The sequence below is a fragment of the Ostrea edulis genome, chromosome 1, assembly GCF_947568905.1.
Source record: "Ostrea edulis chromosome 1, xbOstEdul1.1, whole genome shotgun sequence".
NCBI classification, from domain to species: domain Eukaryota; kingdom Metazoa; phylum Mollusca; class Bivalvia; order Ostreida; family Ostreidae; genus Ostrea; species Ostrea edulis.
The window spans coordinates 70,796,830-70,821,115 of NC_079164.1; the positions used below are offsets into that span (position 1 = coordinate 70,796,830).

The window sequence follows — 24,286 nt, forward strand, 5'->3', positions numbered from 1 at the left end:
CAGTACCTATACAATCATGGGAATAAATGATTTTCAATGTTCAATTGATTGATCTTATATAACATTTTATCCCGTGGTTGGAATAGGTCCTCAGCATCCTTTGCTTATCGCAAGAGGCGACTCCCTGCTCAAAGGCCATACCGGCAATGATGACGTCTCCATATGAGAGAAAAATTCTCGAGAGGCCTAGGGACGTTAAACAATATACAATCAATCAATATACAACATTTTGATTCCATGTAATTTGAATACGCATGTTTATTTTTGATACATTCTAGGTATGACGATGTCAAATTTATACCAAGCCTGCATTAGTATAGCTGTAGATCTGTAGCTCTCTGGTATGGTGTCCGGATAGGGCCATTTGCAAAAGCGTGACTGAGCGTTAGTCACAACACGCCATAACGCCAACAAGCAACGCGCCTTCGCGCAGACAAGCAACGCGCTTTCGCGCTCTCACGCCAACAAGCAACGCGCCTTCGCGCAGACAAGCAAAGCGCCATCACGCCAACAAGCAATGCGCCTTCGCTCTCTCACGCCAACAAGCAACACACCTTCGCGCCAACAGGCAACGCGCCTTCGCACCGTCACGCCAACAAGCAATACGCCTTCGCGCCGTTGGCGTGACGGTGCGATGGCGCGTTGCTTGTCTGCGCGAAGGCACGTTGCTTGTTATGAGAGCGCGAAGGCGCGTTGCTTGTTGGCGTGACGGCGTGTTGTGATTAACGCGCAGTCACGCTTTTGCAAATGGCCCTATCCGGACACCATATTCTGGCGATGCAAGAATACAACGATATAATGCCTCAATAGTGCGCATTTTTTCTGCGCCGTAAATCAGTTTTTTTTTTATAAGGTTTGGATCTACATGTAGCTCTCTGATCTGTCTCAATACTTTCCCAGAGAGCCACATATCTGCAGCTAGCGTCCGGCCAGAATTTGTCACTCATACAGAGATGTCATCAGCTGTAGATGAAGTACCACAATTTAGCACTCAGGGCCGTAGTAGTGAGGGTTCTTTAACGTGCCAACTCCTACCGTGACACGGGACTTCCGTTTTTAAGGTCATATCCGAAAGAATTCTAAATGCCGAGCAAATCACTACCTACGTCTTAGGTTTGACTGCAGGTATCTGACTGACGACCTCTCGGTTACGAAGTGAACGCTCTACCACTGATCTATCGCTACTGGACGGTCAACAGTGGATGTTAACTTCTCCTAGGCATCTGATTCCGTGTTTGCTCTACTACAGATTTTGTATTCTATATCAGATTTATGAGATTTCTCACCGTTTGTTACCTTCACATTTTCTTCATTTTCATATATTTTACATTTCCAATGTTATTGCAATATCTTTGCTAATTGAGAGTGACAGATGTGAACTATGTGCTTATGAACCTTGATAAATACAGCAGGACTATCATAACGGCTAGGAATAGTCCGACAGAAGTAAATGTAAATATTTTAAAAATATATTTCATTTATGAAAAGACGTGAGAGCAAGCACTGTGGTGCTTTATGTCTGCATACATGTACGTCACACGAAGCGCGTTAGCGTTATAACGCTTCATGAAAAATATGCTGACGTGAAACATTGCTGTTCATGCCTCGTATATTTCCGTACTATGTTTATCAAGGTTCAAAGTGTGTAAAATTTAGTCTTGATGTAATTATTACGCATTTTTGCATCTTACCCAATGCAAATTTAGTATTAACGAACTTTGCTTTTATAACATAGTTTGCATTGATCGATTCAACATTCCTATTACTGATTGCAAGTTTAATATTAAGTTGTGATTTTTTAATTCAAATTGCAAACCTGATCGCTATTTGGCTTTCCTTACTTAATTGTGATTTACGGTGTCATTTCTCTTCCACTTTCTCCCAGTTCGTGACCGGAGAGTGAATTCTTTCATGCATCCATGCAGCTATCATTTGGCTTTCCGCCTACAAAAACACATGTACCTCAATTTGTGATTCTTTTTTTATGTATTTCCGTAATTATTATATAATAAGTTGATAGGCTGCATCTATCTATTAGAATGGTGCTTTCTGTACATGAAATAACGGTCTGTAAACTCCACATTAAAAAATAAACATATTGCTGAAGATATGCCGAGATTTTCTTTATCTGATAACGTAATACAAAGAGCAATCCCGACATCTGAGCTTCATGTTGAGGATGTATATTGTATGGTATTTTTGCTAACATCTCGAATCCCTGACACTAGTCGGCAGTTCCGTTATTTTTTGGCGCATGGGTGGAAAGACGGCGCACAGATGTTGGAGGAAATTTAGAAAGTTTCGGTACACATGGTTAGACTTCCTCGTTATACATAAGAATTATAATCATGATGCACTCCAAGGAGAAGTACGAGGTTAATCCACAATCAAGGTCAGTACCCTGTCTGTTTGTTTGAGCGAACCATTTCATACCTCATCAACGCCAATACTGTCTTTTGCACTCACTTTCTTTGTATGCATTTTCAGCCTCTGTTCGTCTCATTTATAATTCATTCCTCTATTCTTCTTTTTCTCCACAAATTCCTACTTCTCCGGATTTTCACATTTTGCACATGGATAAGCAATTCTCAAAAGTCAATTCAACGTAGAGAGAAAACCCCCCAGCAAATTCAATTCAAACATATTTGAAACGATTTCTTTGTGGACGAGGGCCTGTTTGGTAATCGAATTCATACAAGCTTTTAGGAGGTTCATCAAGTGCAACAATTCCCCCAACCAAACATGCATGATGTATTTGAAAATGCTGAACTACTTAACGATTTCTTTTAATATGTTCTGCTTAAACAGCTTGTATATAATTACTCAGTGCCAATACTCTAAAGAAAACACATTACTTCATATTCTGTTACTTGCGATCAGCAGATGAATGATAAATCAAACCTGATTGACATAAGACAGTCATTTAAACAAGCCCAATTATCTCTGAGTAATTGCAACGATATTTATATGAATTGGGGTTCATCATTTTTATGTTAAGGCTAATATACATCATGCAGCAAGAATCGTTATACTCATGCAATTGGTCGTTTGAGATCACATTTTGGTAAATTTTATGTATCGTACCGTTGATTAAGTGGCTTATTTAAATAACAATACAAAATAAATATGCATGGACAGTCGATTTTCTCAATGCAGAAGACACATGGCTAGATACACTGTTGCTGTCAATGGATCAAGTAGGTGCTTGTACTAATCCAAACCAAATACTGTCAGACTCACCATCAACCATGCTGACTCCTAATTACACAGACATAAGCACACGATTTTGTAAATTAAATCATCATTACTTTTTAAACAGAAAACCTTAAAGGTTAAAACGAATTATTTTTCTGTAGGTGGATGCTAAACACTTTCCTATAATTCCCATGAAACTATTAATTTTTATATAGTGTATGTTTGAAAGGCTTTAATTCATTTCATGCGCCAAACAATCCCTCCATTTAAATTGCGCAGGTCTGTCTCTCTCTCTCTCTCTCTCTCTCTCTCTCTCTCTGTTATAAATCTCTTGTACTGCTGTAATATTGTGATGAACTGATACAAGGTCAATAACATGTATCTCACTCTTATAATACATTAATCTCAAGCTCATCTCAATGTGCATGCAAGTATTAAACTACATGCACATATGTTATACGTATAAACAAATAGCCAGCATTTACCGAATCCCAGGGACCCTGGGGCCCACTTGAATAACTACGATCACACGTTAGATTTGCGAGTTTGTTCTCTCGTACATTAGGCCACGCTGATAATGGTAAGACCACTGTTTCATATGTACAATGCACTGCCATGCACTCCTACTAGACGCTGATTGGGGGGGGGGGGGGGTCTAAGAGCGACCCTTCAACTGGATTTGTTTTCTGAAATCACGCAAACTACATAACCTACTGATACTCCATTCACTTTATAGGACGACCTTGTCCGATCGCCTGTCCTCGTATTATGGGAACATCCGGAGCATGCTGCTGGGGAGAAGGTCCACGTATGAGGTGGAAGAGACCTATCCAACAGCAGACGACAACCACGCTGGAACATTTAAAGAGAAAGAGTCACCGACAGAAGGTATGTCAGTGTTACAGTCCAGAGCTAGCGTTACATGTATGTACATGGAAAGGACTGAAATATTGGCTGGCATGTAAGTGGTTATACGTTTAACATTTCATAAATCATCATGATCAGTAAACAAAACAATGGTTGTAACATGATGAACTGTGGAAAACTTGTGTTTTGCAAATATAGTTTCACATAACAAAAAACATACCTGGTTGTAAACAAATGTTTTACAGGTGGAGGTAGGGGGAGGGGGTAGTTGAACTGGAACCACCATGTCCGTTCTGAGGTCTTTTGGATATTTTATATTAGGAAATTTCTCTAATAGTATATCGAACTCCCCCCACCACCACCAAAATACATGTACTACTATGGAGCGCCAAATTTACATACACTAAAATAAATCAGAATATCTTTGATAATTTGAAGATATCATCAATTCAGGTTTTGTGCGCATCGATTCAATCTTTAATTGAATTATTGGTGTCATTAATTCAAATGATGCGCACATCAATTCAATTATTGTTCTCATCAGTTCAATTAATGCGCGGTCATTAATTCAACTGTGAAAATGTTGAATTGAAGACATCTCCGATTAGATACATGTAGTTGCTCCCTCTGAAAGAATTATTGCGCGCATCAATTGAATTGATGACACCAATAATTCAATTGAAGAAAGCTATAATTCAATTGTTGAACGCATTTAATTCAATTGATGCGCGCAATAATTCTATTGAAGGGAGCAATGATTTAATTATTGCGTGCATTAATTGAATTGATGTGCGCATTAATTGAATTATTACTCTCTTCAATTGAATTGTAGCGTGCATCAATTCAATTGTTAATATCATTAATCTTTTTTTAAGAGAGCAACAATTCAATTATTACGCAATCAAATCGCTGCACGCATCAAAAAAATTGATGATATCTTCAAACAATTACAAATATCTTCAATTATTTGAACTTATGTTCATTTGGTGCTCCATATAATTGTGTCGAAGAAATACACAACCTGTAAACCTATGTAGGTGGTATTTTCAGACAGGCTAAGACGAGGCCTTCTCTGTAGATTCTATCAGTACAATGTCATGAACATATCTACACCATATATAAAAAGATGAAAAATTCTTACCTGACACTACGGTTGCTTAATGACATTCCTTGTCCCTTGTCATTCGGAGAGGGTCAAGGTCGCAGAACATCCCAATCATGCAACGGCACTCTCGCTGAGCTTTGCAAATTTACTCTCTTTGTCTAACAATATAACTATGGTTAAAGTACAGGAAACTAACGTTTAACGTACGCAGTAGCGGTCGCGGGGGGTGGGGTTACGGATGTTGCAATCTGTCCTTTGGTTGCATATTTTCAACTAATATGATCTATCTATTCCATTGTGGGGTACCTTTTTGGAGCAGAAAAGGTACCATTTTGGCTTGCATCCCTCTAGAACACTTTCTGGATCCGCTCTTGGTACATATTTATTGGATGCTGTATATAATGCATTCGGCACATCTTGGTCGATTCCGATCACCATTGTATATAAGTAGTGAGATTAGCCGAATTTTGACGGTTCGTATTGTTCCCTTCCTTTAACCTGACTGGGCGGTGTATTCTTAAATTTGTATTTGGACGGTGCTACTTGCACATCGGTTATGAGTTATGACAGGCACTTGAAAGTCACCAAAATCCCCCTGGATGCTTAACAATGCGCTTCGTAATTGGTTGTCTATTAGAAGTTACTAGAAGGAATTATATCAACTATCTTATAACATAGAATTAGTTGATATAAAGACACATGCTACAAACAAACTTTTTTGAAACATTTGTACAGAGTTATATAGCGAGAAGTAATATATTTCAACATTTGAACATCATAGAAAATTTACAACTCCCTTATTTATTTATTTATTTTTTTTTTTTTTTAGAAATTTTATATTTGTACTTTTTACAACCAAACTACTATAGTAAGCTAAAAAATATATATACCAACCCATGTATCCATTGGGGGGGGGGGGTCAAGTGTCCTTAAAGTAAAACAATAAGGAAATGAGTTTTACGCTATGGCGGATACATCTGTTGTTTATATATATTTATCTATCCATGTATTTATCTTTTGTTTTGCTCACGATGTTATTCCAGTGAATGAAAACAGTTCAGAACAGGTTATATCAGACAGAACAAGGCGGTGTTTAAGTTCTCGGTGAATGCACGAACATTTTATTGAATGAATCCAATACATTAAAAGCATAATGAATCGTATCTTTTTCCGGGGATAAAGGGGGAGGGGCGCTACACTTAAATTCATTCCGATTTCAAATATCGATTACAATTTTTTATTTCATTATTGCAAAATCGGAAACATAGTACATTATACCTGAAAAATCTTTCCCCTAAGATATTGAAAGCGTTACTGAAAGTAAGACCACTTACGTGAATGATATTGATAGCGTAGATTGTCGTGTCCTATACAAGTAGTTCACGTAGGAATGTTCGGTCCATTATTGCTGTCTGGTAGAACGTCTGGCTCTCTATCGTGTTGTCTATAGTAAACCAGTGTTCACGGGTCGACCTTTAAAGTTTAATCGAACAAAAGGATTTGCCGGGATGCTAAATCTATCCTGATAGGATTGCAAAGATTCAAATATTATGGAATTTCAAAAGTTTAGATTCATAGACAAATTCAAATTGCACACCTTATACGGAGTTTGATATTACATTGATTAACGTAGTTCCACACTCCTGTGACGTCATAGGATTTTGCAAAGTCAATGATTTAATGACAGGAACATAAATTTTGTTGGAGCCATTTTCAATAGTTATTGTAAAAAATCTTGTTAGCCATAAAATATTTGAAAAGTCTTAGTTATATTTGAAAAGTCAATGATCATGATGATATGTTTTAAAATATTGAATCCAGGGACAATAACTCTGTTTTCATTAAATTATTTATCAAGTCCATTATGCGATAGATTTCCTTTATTTTTGACAAACATTTTACTAAGGTGATAAGGAATCATTATCTGTGTCTTTTCATGAAATTACATAAAATTTTAATCCCGAGTGATTTTGAATAGCTCAACTGTATAGTGCCAGACTTCGGTTTTTTATGGGGGTATACATACTCTGGAAGCTATAGATTTGAAATTATTAAGGAAAGGTATGGATTTTTTTCATAGATAACTATAACAGATGTACATCTACTAATATAAACAGAAAAAATGATATGTAAACCATGCAATAAGGAAAATGCATCCACATTTGTTTGTTTTTTAACATTTTGGAGAATAACGCTAATTCAATAATTTTGCACATATCTTTCTAAAACTTGATGAACATATTGAAAATGACATGTGTTTTAGTTATTGATATGTTTCCCGATAAATAAATGCAATTCAAAAATATTTTGTTGTTTTTATTTTAAAATAACAACAAATAACTGTTTCCAATGAATTTCATAAGAATCTACATAGGGGTACACGACTTCAGTAGTGTCTGTAATGAAAATTAACATGGAAATCCTGAACTGTTTTGCCTTTTTTCATTACTCTGAATATTAATTTATTGATTCCAAACAAAAAAATGCTACCTAAACCCCAAAAATCCAGGACTAAGGACCCACCTTAAATCGCAAGTACCGTGTTAACGAAATCCCACGTGATTATGAGGAATTCTCAAGTTTTAAAAATATATATATTACAAATCCAGTGTTTTTGCCTTCGATGTATTTACAATTACAACATTTGATAGCCATTTCTTCATGATTCATTGTAGTTGTGAACAATGCAAGCATGAATCTTGATCAAATTTGGTACGTCCTGATTAACGGTTTGGAATACCGACAGAAATAGAATATAAGAAATAAACTTTATTTTTGAAAACACATGAGGTTATGAACTGCGACGCTTCACGCCGGCATAGTTCAGGAAACGCGTCATGAAAAGTACGTCGCGTGAAGCATTGCAGTTCATACCCTCATGACATTGTATTTACAAAAATGAAATTTATTTCATAAATATCACTAAAATACATGTAGCTAGTGAACCAACATAAAAACATTGCACTAAACCTAGATCGGATCAATCTAGGATATCACTTGTTCCTTCACCTAGAGTCCCCAGTTTTCGCTGGGCATGCTAAATAATCTATACTGACACTCCATTCCTACAGAGAGTTGTGGTCACTGGATGTGATGTACATGTAGGCCTAACTTGTAATTTTGTTCCAAGTCTCAGCTTTTCCGATCTACAACAACCTGCTTCATTTACAAAATCCACTATTGGAGAAATGTTGGTAAAATCTGACAAAAATTTGTCATAACTTTTTCATGTCAATCTAGATTTGATATCAAAGAAACGAACACAATCATGCATTGAGGGAGGCCTCATTTTGAAAATAAAAAAATGACAGAGATTCTAAAGTGTTTTTCTATTCAATGAAAACGCTACATTCTCCTTTGACAAAAATAACACCATCTCGCCTCCTCACCCTTTGTAAAATCCTAAATCTGGAACTGAAACTTGTAGAATAATGAAAAATCAAATTCGTTTTCAACTAAAATGTGTATTTCTTTTTAAATCAAGACTTTTACATGTATGACTGCAAGTTTGAAAAGAGTGCTGATACTTCATGTAGATTCGAGAAAGGTCACGGAGAACATAGGATTTGTTTTTTTCCTTTGATTGAGTTATTTAACGGAACAATCTATCTCCCATTGTTGATCATGTGGTGGAAGTCTCGTTCAACAACACGATGATTTACAAAGACAATTTACCGCAGCCAGAAACCAAATTACTTTGTTGATTCTAATCTAGAAGTTCAGACGAAAGAAAACGATTCTCCTAAAAATCAAGGAGCACGAAAATAGTCTTTAGGTTTGACCGAGATAGTATTCATTCAGTGGGAGACGAGCTAGAATTTTGTAGACCACGTGTTTTTGATTAATTTAAAATCATCTCTTGTAGACAAACAGTATTCTTTGGTCTTGCAGTCAGAGCATTGAAGAATTCTGAACTAATTTACGTTACCAGAGATTGTAATCACAACGTAAAATGTGTTCGGTACATGTAGTTTTATAGTGTAGAGACAATGCAGTGGATGATATATGATTTATGTACTCCATTTGTTTTGCCTACATGCATACTCATGTCAGCCGACTCAGCTCTATGGAGTTCTTATGGATTTTCACTCTTATTTCATCGTACTTATCACATAATTTCTTTCAAAGTTGAACTGTGTCATTCACCGAATCTGCAGTTGCAAAGCACCAGTCAACACTTTTCAATGTAATTATACGTAACCATATATATGCACCGAAATGTCATGTCGATAGAATAATCAAAATTGCATCGCTGCAGCGTTTCCCTAAAGCATTGACTGGTATTCATTTTATTACAAATGATTATAGGGTAGAATTTATCTATATTATCGATTTGATGTCAAATTCCAGTGTGATCAAAAACCCAACTAATGCAGTTTGACTGGTTCTTTACGATAAGCATGTTTGCTTGGTTTCAGCTCCTCGTTTATTTCCACGATCCTTACAGATGTACTTTAAATAATGCATTGCAAGATAAAATTTCATAAAACATTTTGAACAGGAACTACATGAATTCCTGATTAATTAATGATCATTCCAATTTAACGTTCAAAGAACATTTGAAATGGGTTTTGAGATATTGTACAGAGAGCGGTTTGTTCTGTGTCGTGAGAAGGCTTTGCATACGTTACAGTCCACTTATCCAACGTCGGGGCTAATTCTAATTTCTTTATAAATGTTTGTCTCTGATTCCAATTAATGAAACCATTTTTAATTAAACTTTCATCACTTCCCGGGCTGCGTTGAGTTTGTCACAAGCCAGATAATTAAACACTGTGCTTTCAAAAACATTCCATTCAATGGACACGGAGACCTTATAACATTATTGCGCAGCTCCAGAAGATGTATGTAAAGCCCATGCGCCATAAAATATAGTTCGTACTGAAAACCCCCTCCCAGTGTATGTTTTCTATTGCTAAATCCTTTGAGAAACATGCAGAAGAAATGTCTGCTACATCTATCAAAGGCATCCCCCTTCCCATTACCGGAGGATCAGTGTAATCTGGGGGAATCTGTCGTTCATCGCGATATCACCCAATCGTCCATTTACTGCACAATTACGTCATTCTTCTTCCATCAAGATTTGCATACCAGAGGATTGGACGATTTTTAAGCTTTTATTTAACTTGTATGTCTCGTAATTAAGACCACGGCAACCAAATTGATACGCCGAGCAATGCAATTTGTGCATGAGAATTACGTAGAATATAAAGCCGTGAATATTGATGTTTACATATAATAGACATGTCGTGTTTAGCCCAGCAGAATGCCAACTTACACATTACGTCCATTTTGTCACTGTTTCTATACAATATGCAAAATTATTACATAATTACTCCTTGGATGTAATTCATAGTCAAATATTCACATTTTCAATGTTTTCTTTTTCTATCGATGTCTATACAAATTGTAATAATACAATGTAACTATTCCCTCATACGTAAGCAGTTGTACATGTAAACAATGCGCATATGATTCTTAATAAATATAGTACGTTTATTTCAACGATTGGGAATTCCGACAGGACATAAAGTAGAATGCAAATATAAAAAATGAATTTCCTTTTCGAAAAAACAGAATTCACAACTTTGCATATCATCAGCACAATGGGCTTAAAATATAATGACCTAATGCTTGGATATTCGCAACAAATGTATTTTCGAAGGTATTATATATTAAAATCATGTTTCCATGGTTAAATCTCGGCAACTATTTGATATGTATCCAATCATTCAAGGGATAAATTGTACGATTTTCCACCTACACGGTAGCGCATAGTAATTGCAATATATTACTTATCATGTGACAATATACCTTTTAAAATCATTAGCTGTAAACTCCACGTGATTAACAAATGGTTAATTAAAACTCGCATATCGTTATTTGATTTCCGCTGCAATGAAATATGTTTTTCTACGAACAAATTTATAAATGCCCATCGTTAATACATGTGCCGTATCAAGACATTCAAATTTTCCGATCAGTCCAAAGAAATTCCACTATAAAAATATAGAATGATATTTCTAGAATTTTCGTTGTTGTTTCTAGAAAATTTTGTTTTAATTCGACCAATCTCAACCGAACATAAATTATTCATACCCTTATTCAAAAATCATAACAAAAACACCAGTATTATGGGTAGCAGTTCCAAGACCTGTACATTTTATTTAGATGGCTTTGTATAATGTTAAAAACAATTGCAATGTATAGAACAAAATTACCTTTCTAACTCCACGTCTTCATTCTGTGCCGTCACTGCATCAACTGCTTATCATTTATAGTGCAGACTGCCCAGTAGGGGCCCTGCTACACTACGTTTGTTGCGGCGAGGCGACGATGGTGGTCGACCTTCGGATCCCCTGGAAACGGGGACGGGTCTTCTTGAAGATCCGGGGATGGTTAGGTCCTCCAGAAGGTGGTGGATGGGTCCATCTGCTTATCGCCCGAAATCTCCCGCTTATACACTACTTACCAAAACGTCATCTAGTGGGGAAACTATAACCTTTAGAATACCCAAAGGCGGAGTAGGAATTTCCGAATTGTCACATATTCAATATAATTATGTTATAAACTAAAAGATTATATGAGAAATTAAAAGATTATTTACTACATCAAAGAAAATTCTGAAAATATACGGATATTGTGATACTCAAATCCAGTCATGTATGTTTCATTATATCTATCTATTTCTCTCTCTCTCTCTCTCTCTCTCTCTCTCTCTCTCTCTCTCTCTCTCTCTCTCTCTCTCTCAACCACTGAGCCATGCAATAACTTTGTGAAACAGTTTAAAAGTCGAACCAATATACACATGTACCTTGACAATTACATTTGCTCACTTTAAGGTCATAGATAAAAATACACTGTAACTGAACAATCGCTTTTCTGACACAAGTCAAACCGGTGTGAATATTTGATTTGTGAGTTGTGCGGATTAGGTTCTATTTCTCAGAGCTGAGGAAATTTAAGTAATCTAGCGGATTGTCAATGTCACTAAATATCCTTTCATGGTTATTGTGTACCTTTTGCCTCAATATCAAGACTACCGCCATGTTTATACAAATCAAGAATGACCATCAAGGACAAGGGTTATGCAGCCCTAAAGTTAAGACGAAATTATGGCGAAGCCTTATTAGGTGCATCGTCGCTAGCCACGGTGACTGAGTCCGGTAGTACCTGCCCCATCTCAGTAGTGTTAACGGAGACAATAGGCATGGCTTGCAACGATGTATTAAGCAAAGTTTCGAGAAACTGACTTAAGACGTGTTCTACCGGTAAGTCATAGCATAAAGCTACGTTCCTACTGTCGTTTGATCCGTTACGAATGCCACCATTAACCATTCGTAGCTGATCGCGATAGTTTTCCAGAATTTCGGGTTTTAATACGATGTGATGCGAGTTACATGTGTAATACGGTCTTACACAATTTGATGCGGTAAGGTCACGATAGATAAATTTCAGGTGACACGATCTGAACACCGTCCAGATACGATCACATACATGTACATGTACGTTCTGATAAGATTGTCCCGATCAAGTTCATGATTGGACCTCGAAATCGTACGATCATCACGTTCCGGGTCCCCGATTTGGGACGACCGTATACGTGCAGATACGTTTGTATTTTACATTACGATACATTAATCACGAATCGATACGCTATGTTGCGATAGGATACGATTTTGATCGCAATATCTCTCACAATCAGGATCGAAATATCTTTCACGATCAGGATCGAGATGATTACTCTTTGAGGTAGGATTGGACCCCGGTGGGTATATATACAGCCCGACTGACCACTGACTTCATTATTTTTTGAACATCTAGAAAGAAAACAATACAACCCACAACCTCTGAAAATGGCGGAAGTTGAAGTTGATTACAGAGTGGATTTACAATATTGAGTACTATATGCTTATTATCATAACTATTGTGACAGATCATGGGACATTGCAAAATAGCGTGATGTTTTATCTTGTAAAAGATTGACAGATTTGAGAACACGATTAGATGCAATATGTTGCACTTTGTTACAATGCAAAACCATCTGATGCAATTATAACGGTAAAATACAAAGTGGTAAAACGGACCGAGATTGGTTCGTCTTTTGCAATCGCAAGTGACGTATAGCGAGGGTGCATGTGCTTTGGGTTAAAACAAGGGTGAATCCAGAAAATTTCAAAAGGATGGTGCGACCCAATTTTGTGCCTGAAAAGTGGGAGGTTGAAGACCTAAACATTACAAAATACCGTGTTTGCTAAACCAAATTGTTTAAAAGCTATGCGGCAACCCACATATAACCTCCTCTAAAACCGTCACAGTAATATGAATGTTACTGGCATATGCTCCTGAAGGCATAGTCCTACTTTTAAAAAAGACAAAACACACGTGTCATGGGTAGAGAGAAAGAGAATAGAGAGTTTCGAGTTACTGCCGGAATGGTTTTAAACGCGATATAATGTGTGGCTGAGGGCTGTCATGGCGATACAAGATCTTGACTACGCAGATGACCTTGCCCTACTGTCACACCTTGAGGAGCACATGCAGAGAAAGACATCAAACCTGCAATCTAATGCCAGCAAAATTGGATTGAACATCAACATAAAGAAAACAAAGGTTATGTCTTTGAATATCAAGTATCCACAAGGAATACAGATTAATGGTAAAAACCTGGAAAGTACAAGATCTTTTACTTACCTGGGTAACATTGTTACAACAGATGGTGGTGCGGAAGAAGACATCAAGGCAAGATTAGGAAAAGCAAGAGGTGCCTTTATCCATCTTAGGAACATCTGGAAGTCAAACAGCATAAGCAAGAACACCAAGATGAGGTTATACAACAGCTGTGTCCTGTCAGTTCTGTTGTACGGAGCGGAATGTTGGAGGATGACGGAGAAAGACATTAATAAAATATCAAGCTTCCACAATGGATGTCTCCGAAAGATCTGCAAGATATTTTGGCCTTAAAAAATCTCAAATGATAATTTACATGCAAGAACAAAATCCTCAGACATGCGCACCATACTTATGAAATACCGCTGGAGATGGAGGTTGGACATGTCTTAAGGAAACCCATCAATGACATCACTAGGGTCTCACTTCGATGGACTCCAGAAGGAAAAAGAAATCAAGGCCGTCCAAAGACCACCTGGAGGAGGACCGTTGAAACAGAAATGAGAGAGGTTGGCATGACCTGGGGTGAAATTGAAAAGACTGTTAAAGACAGAGGAGTGGAAGAAACTAGTCCTTGCCCTATGTACCCACGGGCGCAACAAGGACTAGGTAGATAGGTAGGTATAATGTGTGGCTGAGGGCTGTCATGGCGATACAAGAAAAAAACGGGGGGGGGGGGGGGGGGGACGACGGTCATCGACCCAATACTTTTACAGAGATGGTAGGGAGAGATGAGCGACGAATTAATGTTTGTGACAGCGATCTGTGTACAATGAGCAGGGAATGCATCGATGATCTGTGGTCAGTGAAGTGGCGAAATTGAAACTTTGGACGATTTTGAAGAGCTACAGAACTCAATAGTTAGTAGTGTGTACCACTTTGCTATATTACAACCGCATGGCAAGTAAAACTCATAGGTTAGCTTTGTTTTATTTCATATTGCGTCGTTAGGTTAATGACAAAAAGAATAATCGAGATGTTGATGAAAATTTAAATAAACCCCACCCCGATATTCCTATAAATGACTGTATGGTAGAGGGTACTATTTTCCCTTTCCCGACACAGAAAAGGGGCCCAAAACTACGCGAGCTTGGCTAGCGTTATGTATAAGGAGCTCCAAATTAACGTAAACTCAAATAAACGAAGATATCAATAATTATCTGATGAGTCCACATGCATAACATACCTGCACGAAACTCAACGATCGTACGACCCTCCGGGACACCTGTCCTGTAATCTTAATAAGTTTGTAGTTTCTCGCACGTTTATTCAAAGTATCCGTGCTTCAGTACATATAATAATGATTTATGCAACTTGCGTAAACTGGGTGTGCTCACGACAATTTTCCCTCCCCCCAACCCCTTTCCCTACCGTCCGTCGTCTTCTGATATTCATACATAGAGAAACAGATCTGTTGCAACTTTCCATAATCTAACCGGTTTAACCTTGGAAACCGGGGTACATGTGACACCCGTTTCAGAAAATATTGTTTAAGCTCTAGTACATCTAAATTTAATTGTAAATGCGAGTAAAACCAAATGAAAACAAGGGATTCTGTGAGCACCAGATACATGTAGTGCCATTATTTGGTATTCACAGAAAAAAAATCAGAGGATTGGTCAGCTTGATCCAGTATATTTTTAGTTTCAATGGTCGGTCATTCCGTGTATTTGTTGACAATTTGCCAATATCAGATATCTATTTACTACATTGCTTTTGTTTTACTGTGAAGTTTCATGTCGAGAAAATAAATTGTTTAGGATGACCCACATGTACTTTTTCATATTCACCAGCTAAAGGGTCCATGCTATGAAAATTATGTGATATCTACAGCTAAATGTTTCTGCATAATTATTTATAGATAATAATTTTCTTGTATAGGTACATTGTATCAGAATAACTAAGACTCAGTTGTCCAAGTCTCGTTAAGACCAGCTGTGTTACAGATCAGGCTAATGATACGATTAGAAATCCAATGTACTTAAAGAGGTTCGCAACTGAAATTTGGGTCGCAACGCTTGTTATTGAACTATAGTGTTCTAAACTTGACCTTTTTTACACTTAGAAGTTATTCAATTAAAGTTGATTTTTGTGTTGGTGTTAAACACAACATAAGCAACACAAAACAATCATTACATAGAATAGATACAAAATCATGTCTTCTAACACTACAGATAAAAAAATAAATTAGTACTAGTAATGGAAATAAATAATGACATTTTTGCACTTGATATATGAAAAACTTCATGATATCAGAATTGATAGTTTAAAAAGACATATTAGGAGTAATGTCAATTTCTAAAAATTTACACAATTTTCAAGGTAAAATTTTAAAATGCAACTAAAACAAGTGGGGGTTGGAGATCAAATTTTTGGTGCTCCCCACCCCCCCCCTCTCTCTCGCTCTCTCTCTCTCTCTCTCTCTCTCTCTCTCTCTCTCTCACATTACCCCGTTAAGGTTAATGATTTACACGGTATAAAATTTCCGACCTTAATGTTGCACAATTGCTCCTAATTACTCTCTGTACGTGAGATCGATATCCAGCCTAGACCTACAGACTCAGATTTGTGGACACATCAATTGTACTTTCGATGTTAATATCTCTGTCCTCTATCAGTGTTTACCATATGAAATGAAGGATAATCTCATTTATGTTCATCCAAAATTTGGTCTGGAACCGAATCATCGGCAATTTACGTCAATGTACTGGAGGTGCATCTCCCCCTTCGTCTTTCATTTGGACCCAAGGCCATATGCGGAACACATTGTTTTAGTGTCCCTACCTATAGATGACACTGGTGATTTTCATTGGCTTAAAGTTTTTATCCAATTGAATTAATATCTCAGATTATTGGACAAACATGTTTTACTAAAATAATCAATTGACAATCACACGTAACTGGCAGAGTGATCTGTTCTACATTTATGATAGATTTTTAATAAAGCCGAGCAGCCATCGCTTTTCAAATGGAAGGTTTCTTGGAATTATTCTGATTCGGTCCAGCATATAAAGGACAAAACCATGCTTAAATGTCTACAAAGGATTAGCAGCGTTCACAGACCAGGTAGGAAAGTCCTTCATTAAACGACAGCACAAGTCATAGCAAGAATACATTGTAATTTGTATGTATGATTAAGAATGGGAATTGTGTGAACATTGCCCTTGCAGACGGTACTTATTCCATTGCATTTGATTTGTTGCATTCGATCACCGCGGACGTGATAAATTCCATACGTAATAATTTTCAGACTTCTATATACAGTGTACATGCATTATTTCAATCGTTCATTCCTTTTAATTCATAATTATATCAAATGAAAATATATACCAATCAATTTATTATTGCAAGCGTTTTTTCCTTTTTCTTTCCTTCTTTTTTGTTTTGTTACTGTCACTGCAAATTTATCATAAAAAAGATAAATGGGGGAAATAGTTTTAGGACCCATCCCCGATTTGCATGCTCCGTTCTATTATAACATATTGTAGAAGTGACGTTGAAGAGCTGCACATTAACGGTGCTTTCATGGCGATACAATCCTCTCCAATGACTTGGCATTGTGTAGACGAACAGGCCCGAAGATGGGGATTTCGAGAGAACACTTTCTAGATTTTTTTGTGGGAAGTATCAGGGATGGGTGGGTGAGCTTAGCATCCTTTCCGCGTGGTCTCCGTTCGATGGTAGGCGGAGTGACTTGTACATGTAAGTGTATTATCATGATTCCTGCTAGTAGCTAATCATTCATAATTTGATAAAAACCGGCATTGGGGTATCGTCATGGTGTCGAACAAACCATGCGATAGGGGGCGATAGTTTGACTAACTTCATTGTAATGTGGAAGAACACTGCTTGAGGTTTTTAGCATATAAATTAGACCACAGAGAGAGCTCTACACACAGTGTGAAAATTAGACAAAGATGATGACTGATTTGAATAAAAGACAAAATGGTTATATAGTGTACTTTTTGACGTCACAATGCACACACACTACAAGACACTGTGAAAACTCCGTCAGAACAGAGTCTTAATCACTGAATTTGTACTTTCTAATTTATTTTTTTTGTATAACAAAAAGTGAATATCATCAACTGTAATTTAGAAAAAAAGATAAATAAATGAATTAGAAAAAAGTATTTTTTTCATTTTTTTTTTAAGTATAAAGAGGACAGTGACATGGAAAAAAAATTCGTCGGTGATTTCTTCATACTTGATCAAATCTTAACAAAGGGTACTTTCAATACAAACAACTCCAAATCATGTGTCTGTTTTCATAATTGTACGGAGTTATGGGCATGTAAGAACTACCATCCCTGAAAGCTAGTGAAAACTCATTACATCATGATCTTGATATATGACGTTTCTCAATAAAATATGAGTTTTTGGTGACATTTCACGTACAATTCAATTGCGTTCTATCTAACTGACCTGTTTTTATATACATATGAAGCAGAATTTATTCAGAAACTTCTACGTGAGAAGAAAAAATCTCTTGCTGTGGCCTTCAATTCGACATTTAGGTATATCGACGACATTTTATTTATTAACAATAATAACTTTCATTCATTTGTCGATTCGATATATCCCTGCGAGCTCGAAATAAGACACCACAGAGTCATCCACTTCTGTTTCATGCTTAGATATTTTATTGAAAGTAGATATTAACGGCAAACTAACAACTCAACTTTATGACAAACGAATGATTTCAGATTCTCCATCGTCAACTTCCCATATTTATATAGCAATATTCCAGTATCACCTGCATATGGTGTTTATATCTCTCGGCTGATTCGATACGAGAGCTTGTTCTGTGTATGACCAGTTTTTAAATCGAAGCAGGCTACTGACAAACAAGTTGATGGTGCAGGGATTCCAACAGTCGCGTTGAAAATCAACATTTCGCAAATTATATGATCGTTATAGCGATCTAGTTTGTCAATACGACCTATCATTGGATCAAATGCTGTCTGACTTGTTTTATACCGATTGTTAGACTGTTCTTGGCACACTGATTTTGACTATGGATAACTCCGTTAACCTGATCAAGATATATGGCTCACGGCGGGTGTGACCGGTTGACAGAGGATGCTTACTCCTCCTAGGCACCTGATCCCACCTCTGGTGTATCCAGGGGTCCGTGTTTGCCCAACTCTCTATTTTGTATTGCTTATAGGAGTTATGAGATTGATCACTTTTAGTTATCTTCACCTTCCATACATACTAAGTTCGGTCAGCTTCTGCAATTGACGGCATTACTTTTATAAAGGGAAATATCTTCCTTAGATTATGTGAAATTATACTTACTGTAAAACAAAGGTCACGTACTGACAAAGGTCACCTACTGACTCTCTAGCTTTTTCAGTAGCTAAACTTGCTGCAGCTAATGGCGAACTCTTGACAAAGGGACAATTACTATAGAGTGCTTTACTAAACGAGCTATACTGAGCCGACTCTGACACGTCTAGAGCGTTATGAAATAACTAATGAATTTAAGATTAGAATCCAGTAATTGAAGATTGTCTAGAAATTTAATAAATCTGGACATAAATTCCATTTTCCAATCCTATAATTGATTTTGAGAAAAATATTTTCAAATGTTGGGGTTTACGCTCTTTTTTGTGTATGAATATTGAAGAAAATTATGAAAGTGTGCTGGAATTTGATATATCATGTGAAAATTTGTCTACAGATTGCCTGAAATCTAAATATGTTGATGCTGTCGTCATGTCATACTTTGTATAAATCGAATTCTATTTCAGGTTTTGCGATAAATCTTTAGATAAAAAGTCACCATTCGTTAAGGATGGTCTCTATTGTTTGTTGTTTTTTTTTATGTCGAAAGGTCAAAGTCAACCTGGAACATGCATGCATTGTAAGAATTTATTTCTGGATGATATGTCAAATGTTTCATTGCATTTGAGCTTTGTAATTAGTAGTGAAGCTTTACATGGTGGCTCTCTATAAGACTTCAAATGTTGTTCTGAATCAATACATACGGTAATAAACGAGTTTTAATTAATATCAATTAATATCATAGATATAGGACTCATGGCGGATGGGACCGGTCGACATGGGATGCTTACTTCCAGGCACCTGATCCCACCTCTGGTAAATCCAGAGGTCCGTGTTTTCCCAGCTGACTATTTTGTATTCCTTATATAAGTTATGAGATTGATCACAGTTCGTTATCTTCACATTTCATACTTACATGTATAATGTGATATTCATCACGATTTAGAATTGAAAAAGGGTCTTCTCAAAAGGATTTACCGGTTTATATTCATAAATAAAATATATAAGATTAAGCAACGAACATGATTTCCCTGGATTTGTTGTAGGTAAGAGCAGTGTACTATATGACTTTCTAAATGGTCATATTTCTTACGTTTTGTCAAGTTTTGGGCGGTTATGGGGCTTTTTGCGTTCTTTCCGCCGCCCACTGAACATTGATGACAGGATATGTAATCCATACAATTGCTTCTAGTCGGTAATTAACACACTTTTTCAATCAGTTAAGACACCAATAGAAATGCAGAGCTAGCGCAGAAATTATTCACCGTTTCCCTCTACAAATTGAGCATTTTCCAAGTCATTGAAAGTCGTTTTCGGTCTTCCTTGCGTGCTATTCCTATTTCTAGTTTTTCAGGACAATGCAGCCCAAACGTGGTGCGTAATTGTTTTCCCCGGTAAATGTTCCGTAAGAGAAATATTGTTAATTGGACGTTTCGTGCCTATCATCGCACGCAAGGAGGAAGTCGAATAGAAAAACAAAATTCTCAGTAATGTGTCGCCTTCGTCTCTTTTCAAATTTCTTTTACGATGACGGATCTTTGAATCTTTGGCCCACAGCCAGTATAACGAGAAACGTTTTCGGCCTCAACGATTAATAAAATGAAGACATCAAGCTAAAATTCCCGTTTTGCTAAGTACATGTACTGAGATCTTGAAACATGACTATTAACCACACCTGCATGTTTCTTTCAGCTTTCGTCTTTTTGCAATATAAATGATAATATTTAATCAACTCTGATTGAAAACGATATAAATTTTTCACGTTTTCAGTTATAAATACCAGTGCATGCAATTCTAATCAGACATGAATTGCTAAAATGATAACTATCTTCAATAATTTATGGGGAAGTCTTTAAAAATATTGTTTCTCTGTAAAGGACATCAATTCAGTTTGGTGAAGGTTCTCACTATGTAAGGTCTTCAAGTAACAAGTGTTCATTCCCAAAACGTCTATCATCATTTCTTATTACTACTGTGTTATATATATATATATATATATATATATATATATATATATATATATATAAAGCTTCTGAAGATGTAATGAAAGCGCTAAAGCTTTACGGAGGATTTCTGTGTTTTCTTTTTATATTTTATATATATATATATATATATATATATATATATATATATATATATATACCACTTCTTAAATATCAAACTACTATCATGATTTGTGTTCGTTATGCTAAAACCCCTAATCCATGATTTCTTGTACCAATGCTTATAGCTGGAATTCGAACTGAAGATATCACTGGAAACCCATAGGGGTTAAATTTATGGCGTTTCACTTGCATTTGAATTATTCTAATCTAACCTTTAATCTTGAGACTTTTCATGCATATAATGCGGAGCAATTGAACCAATGAAAACCCCTTTTGAAGCTCCATTGTCTGAATATCAGTAAAACGTTTTATTCTTCTGATAATTAAGATTAGAAGTATCATAATAAAAACAAGATAATAATGTTGTAATTATGTCATTTCGCAACTAATCTCACAAAAGTCGCATCGTCCTGGAAGTTTGTACACTGCATTGCAATTGATGCTAAGCATTAACTTGGAAACGAGAGATGAAATACGATGCAAGCATGCATTTTAAGTGGGGAAAAGATAAGTTATATTGCTGCGACTTGTTACAAGGAAATGCCGGCTCTAGAATGAGAGGAAACATTGACGATTAACCTTGCACAATGCATAGAGTGCCTTTCGGAATCAATATTCAGCACAGTGACATACAGTTAATTATCACTGTCGGAAAATCCTATTTGTTGCAAAAAGATTTAAGTCACTGAATAAAACGTGAACTCCTACGTCGCAATCCTGTTTCTAAAAAAAATGAATACGACAAGGGACCCATGTTAGTGTGATCAGCCATACCAAAACTGGACTCTTACTTCAATTACTTTGCTTTATAACACATTTTCCTGAAATATGATTGTGGATTTATATTTAACTAAGACCACTTAAAATTAATTGGTAGATCATTATCCTTGCCCGCCCCGATCTTTTCATTGTTGCAAAATATATGATTTCCGGAGTCCGAGTCCAGCATTTACAAAATTTTATACTGTCGATTTCATTTCCGCTGTAAACATATTATAAAAACTGCAAAATGTACACGTAGCTGTTTAGATAAGATAAAACCCCTACATTAATAAACTTAGTGCTTGTAAGCAACGAAGAAATTATAAACGATCTAAAGTGTGTGTATCCTACTGGCAGAAAGTGATCATTGCGTGATAAATTTCCGCTGTGAAGTAAGCAGAAATCAGCAGGCAAACAAGGCGTCAGGCCCTCTTTGATATAACTACACTGCACAAGTAGACAAATTTCACAAATTACGATCTTCGACGAAAATTCACTATAGGAGGATAAATTCAAAGATAAATCATGCCAGGAAATATCTGACAGCTTCATGCTGATCTTAGGAGAGAAAATGGATACCTACATACCAACAAACAAGGACAAACTAGACTCCCTTCAATACAGATTGTGTTAAACGTAGAAAGAAGAAACATCGACTTTAGGGGAAATACGTTACGCTAAAGTGAAGAATAAAGTCAAAGAAACCTTGTTAAAGGAAGGAAATGAGAGTAAATGATATAGACAAAAAAATCCAAAACTTCTGAAAATATAAACTCGTGAAGAAAAATGAAACCATGAATTTCAGAATAAGTTGAGAATTGGAATTTAGAATCTACGGACAAAAAGCTGGTATTTTCTTTTGAGGCGTGTACTTAAAGGAGGAGGATACAGTTTGGTTTCATCAATGGTAGATCAGTAGTGTTGCAGCGATTATATATACTCGAAGATATTACGAAACTCCTTGACGAAGACTTGCATACAGATGTAATATTTATGGATGCTTACGACACAGTACCTCACCAACGATTAGTATACCCCTGGGTCGAGGCCTCTGCTGGTGGACTGTTAGTCCCCGAGGGTCTCTACAGCCCAGTAGCTAAGTACTTCGTTACTAGTTTGAAAATACGGATGTATATTTAATTGCTGTTGTAAAATTTAGAAATTCATTTCAAAATTAAGGATTATCTCCCTCACGCATAGCTCTTATCCTTAGACGAATTTGACACCACTTTTTTTTTGGCACACTGTTTTCCCCTAAAATAGCTCTAAAACTTCTTTGTTATTTCGGATTTCAAACATTTCGGTTGAGCATCACTGAAGAGATATTATTTGTCGAAATGTGCATCTGGTGCATCAAAATCGGTACCGTATAAGTTTTACATATAAGCTTCTGAAATATGGATTAAGCAAGTTGTGCTGCTGGTTAGAAAATTTCTTAAAAGACATGAAACAAAGAAGGCTATTGGTACATGTATTTTGCGGAACGGAACGGAACGAAACCGGTTGTGGGGTACCTTAAGGGGGAATCGACTGTAAAAAGTTAGAGGATTGTAAAATGAAACACCGGACTTTAAAGTTCTTGTTATATACATAGTAGTGTATACTCATGTGGACCCATGAAAGGTAGAGGGTTGTAAAATAAAATACCGGGCTTTAAAGTTCTAATTTTCATATACAATTGTATTCAATCATGTGAGCTTCTCTTCTGCGTTCATTTCTGTAGTTACTGTATAAACTATGTTTAATTATACTCTCCGCAACAAGTTGTGGGGGGGGGGGGGGGGGGGGGTATACTGGAATCGGGTTGTCCGTCTGTCCGTCCGTCCGTCTGTAGACGCAATGGTTTCTGGGCTCTAAAGCATTATCCTTTCCACCTACCGTCACCATATCATATATATGGACTACCCATGGGATGAAGATGTTCCCTATCGATTTTGGGGTCAAAAGGTCAAAGGTCAAGCACACTGGACATTGAAGTAGCAATATGGTTTCCGGGCTCTAAAGCGTTATCCTTTCCACCTACAGTCACCATATCAAACATATGGACTACCCATGGGATGAAGATGTTCCCTATAGATTTTGGGGTCAAAAGGTCAAAGGTCAAGCGCACTGGACATCGAAGTAGCAATATGGTTTCCGGGCTCTAAAGCGTTATCCTTTCCACCTACAGTCACCATATCAAACATATGGACTACCCATGGGATAAAGATGTTCCCTATCGATTTTGGGGTCAAAAGGTCAAAGGTCAAGCACACTGGACATTGAAGTAGCAATATGGTTTCCGGGCTCTAAA

The 24,286-nt window shown here is 36.7% G+C and overlaps 1 protein-coding gene across 3 annotated transcripts in view; it reads left to right on the top strand.

Annotated features, from left to right (window-relative positions):
• The first annotated feature begins 831 nt into the window (after positions 1–831).
• The window catches only part of LOC125683189 (protein-glutamine gamma-glutamyltransferase K-like), a 46,351-nt gene continuing 22,896 nt past the window's right edge, over positions 832–24,286 (top strand). The window contains exons 1-2 of one of the 3 annotated variants that reach the window (XM_048924044.2): positions 832–2,392; positions 3,932–4,083. In XM_048924044.2, the coding sequence (XP_048780001.1) occupies positions 2,349–2,392; positions 3,932–4,083 (196 nt within the window). In that variant the 5' untranslated portion in view covers positions 832–2,348. Of the gene's footprint in view, positions 2,393–3,931; positions 4,084–16,519; positions 16,904–17,519; positions 17,540–24,286 lie in introns of those variants that run through there. The other 2 variants (XM_048924050.2, XM_048924059.1) reach the window with 2 other exon arrangements.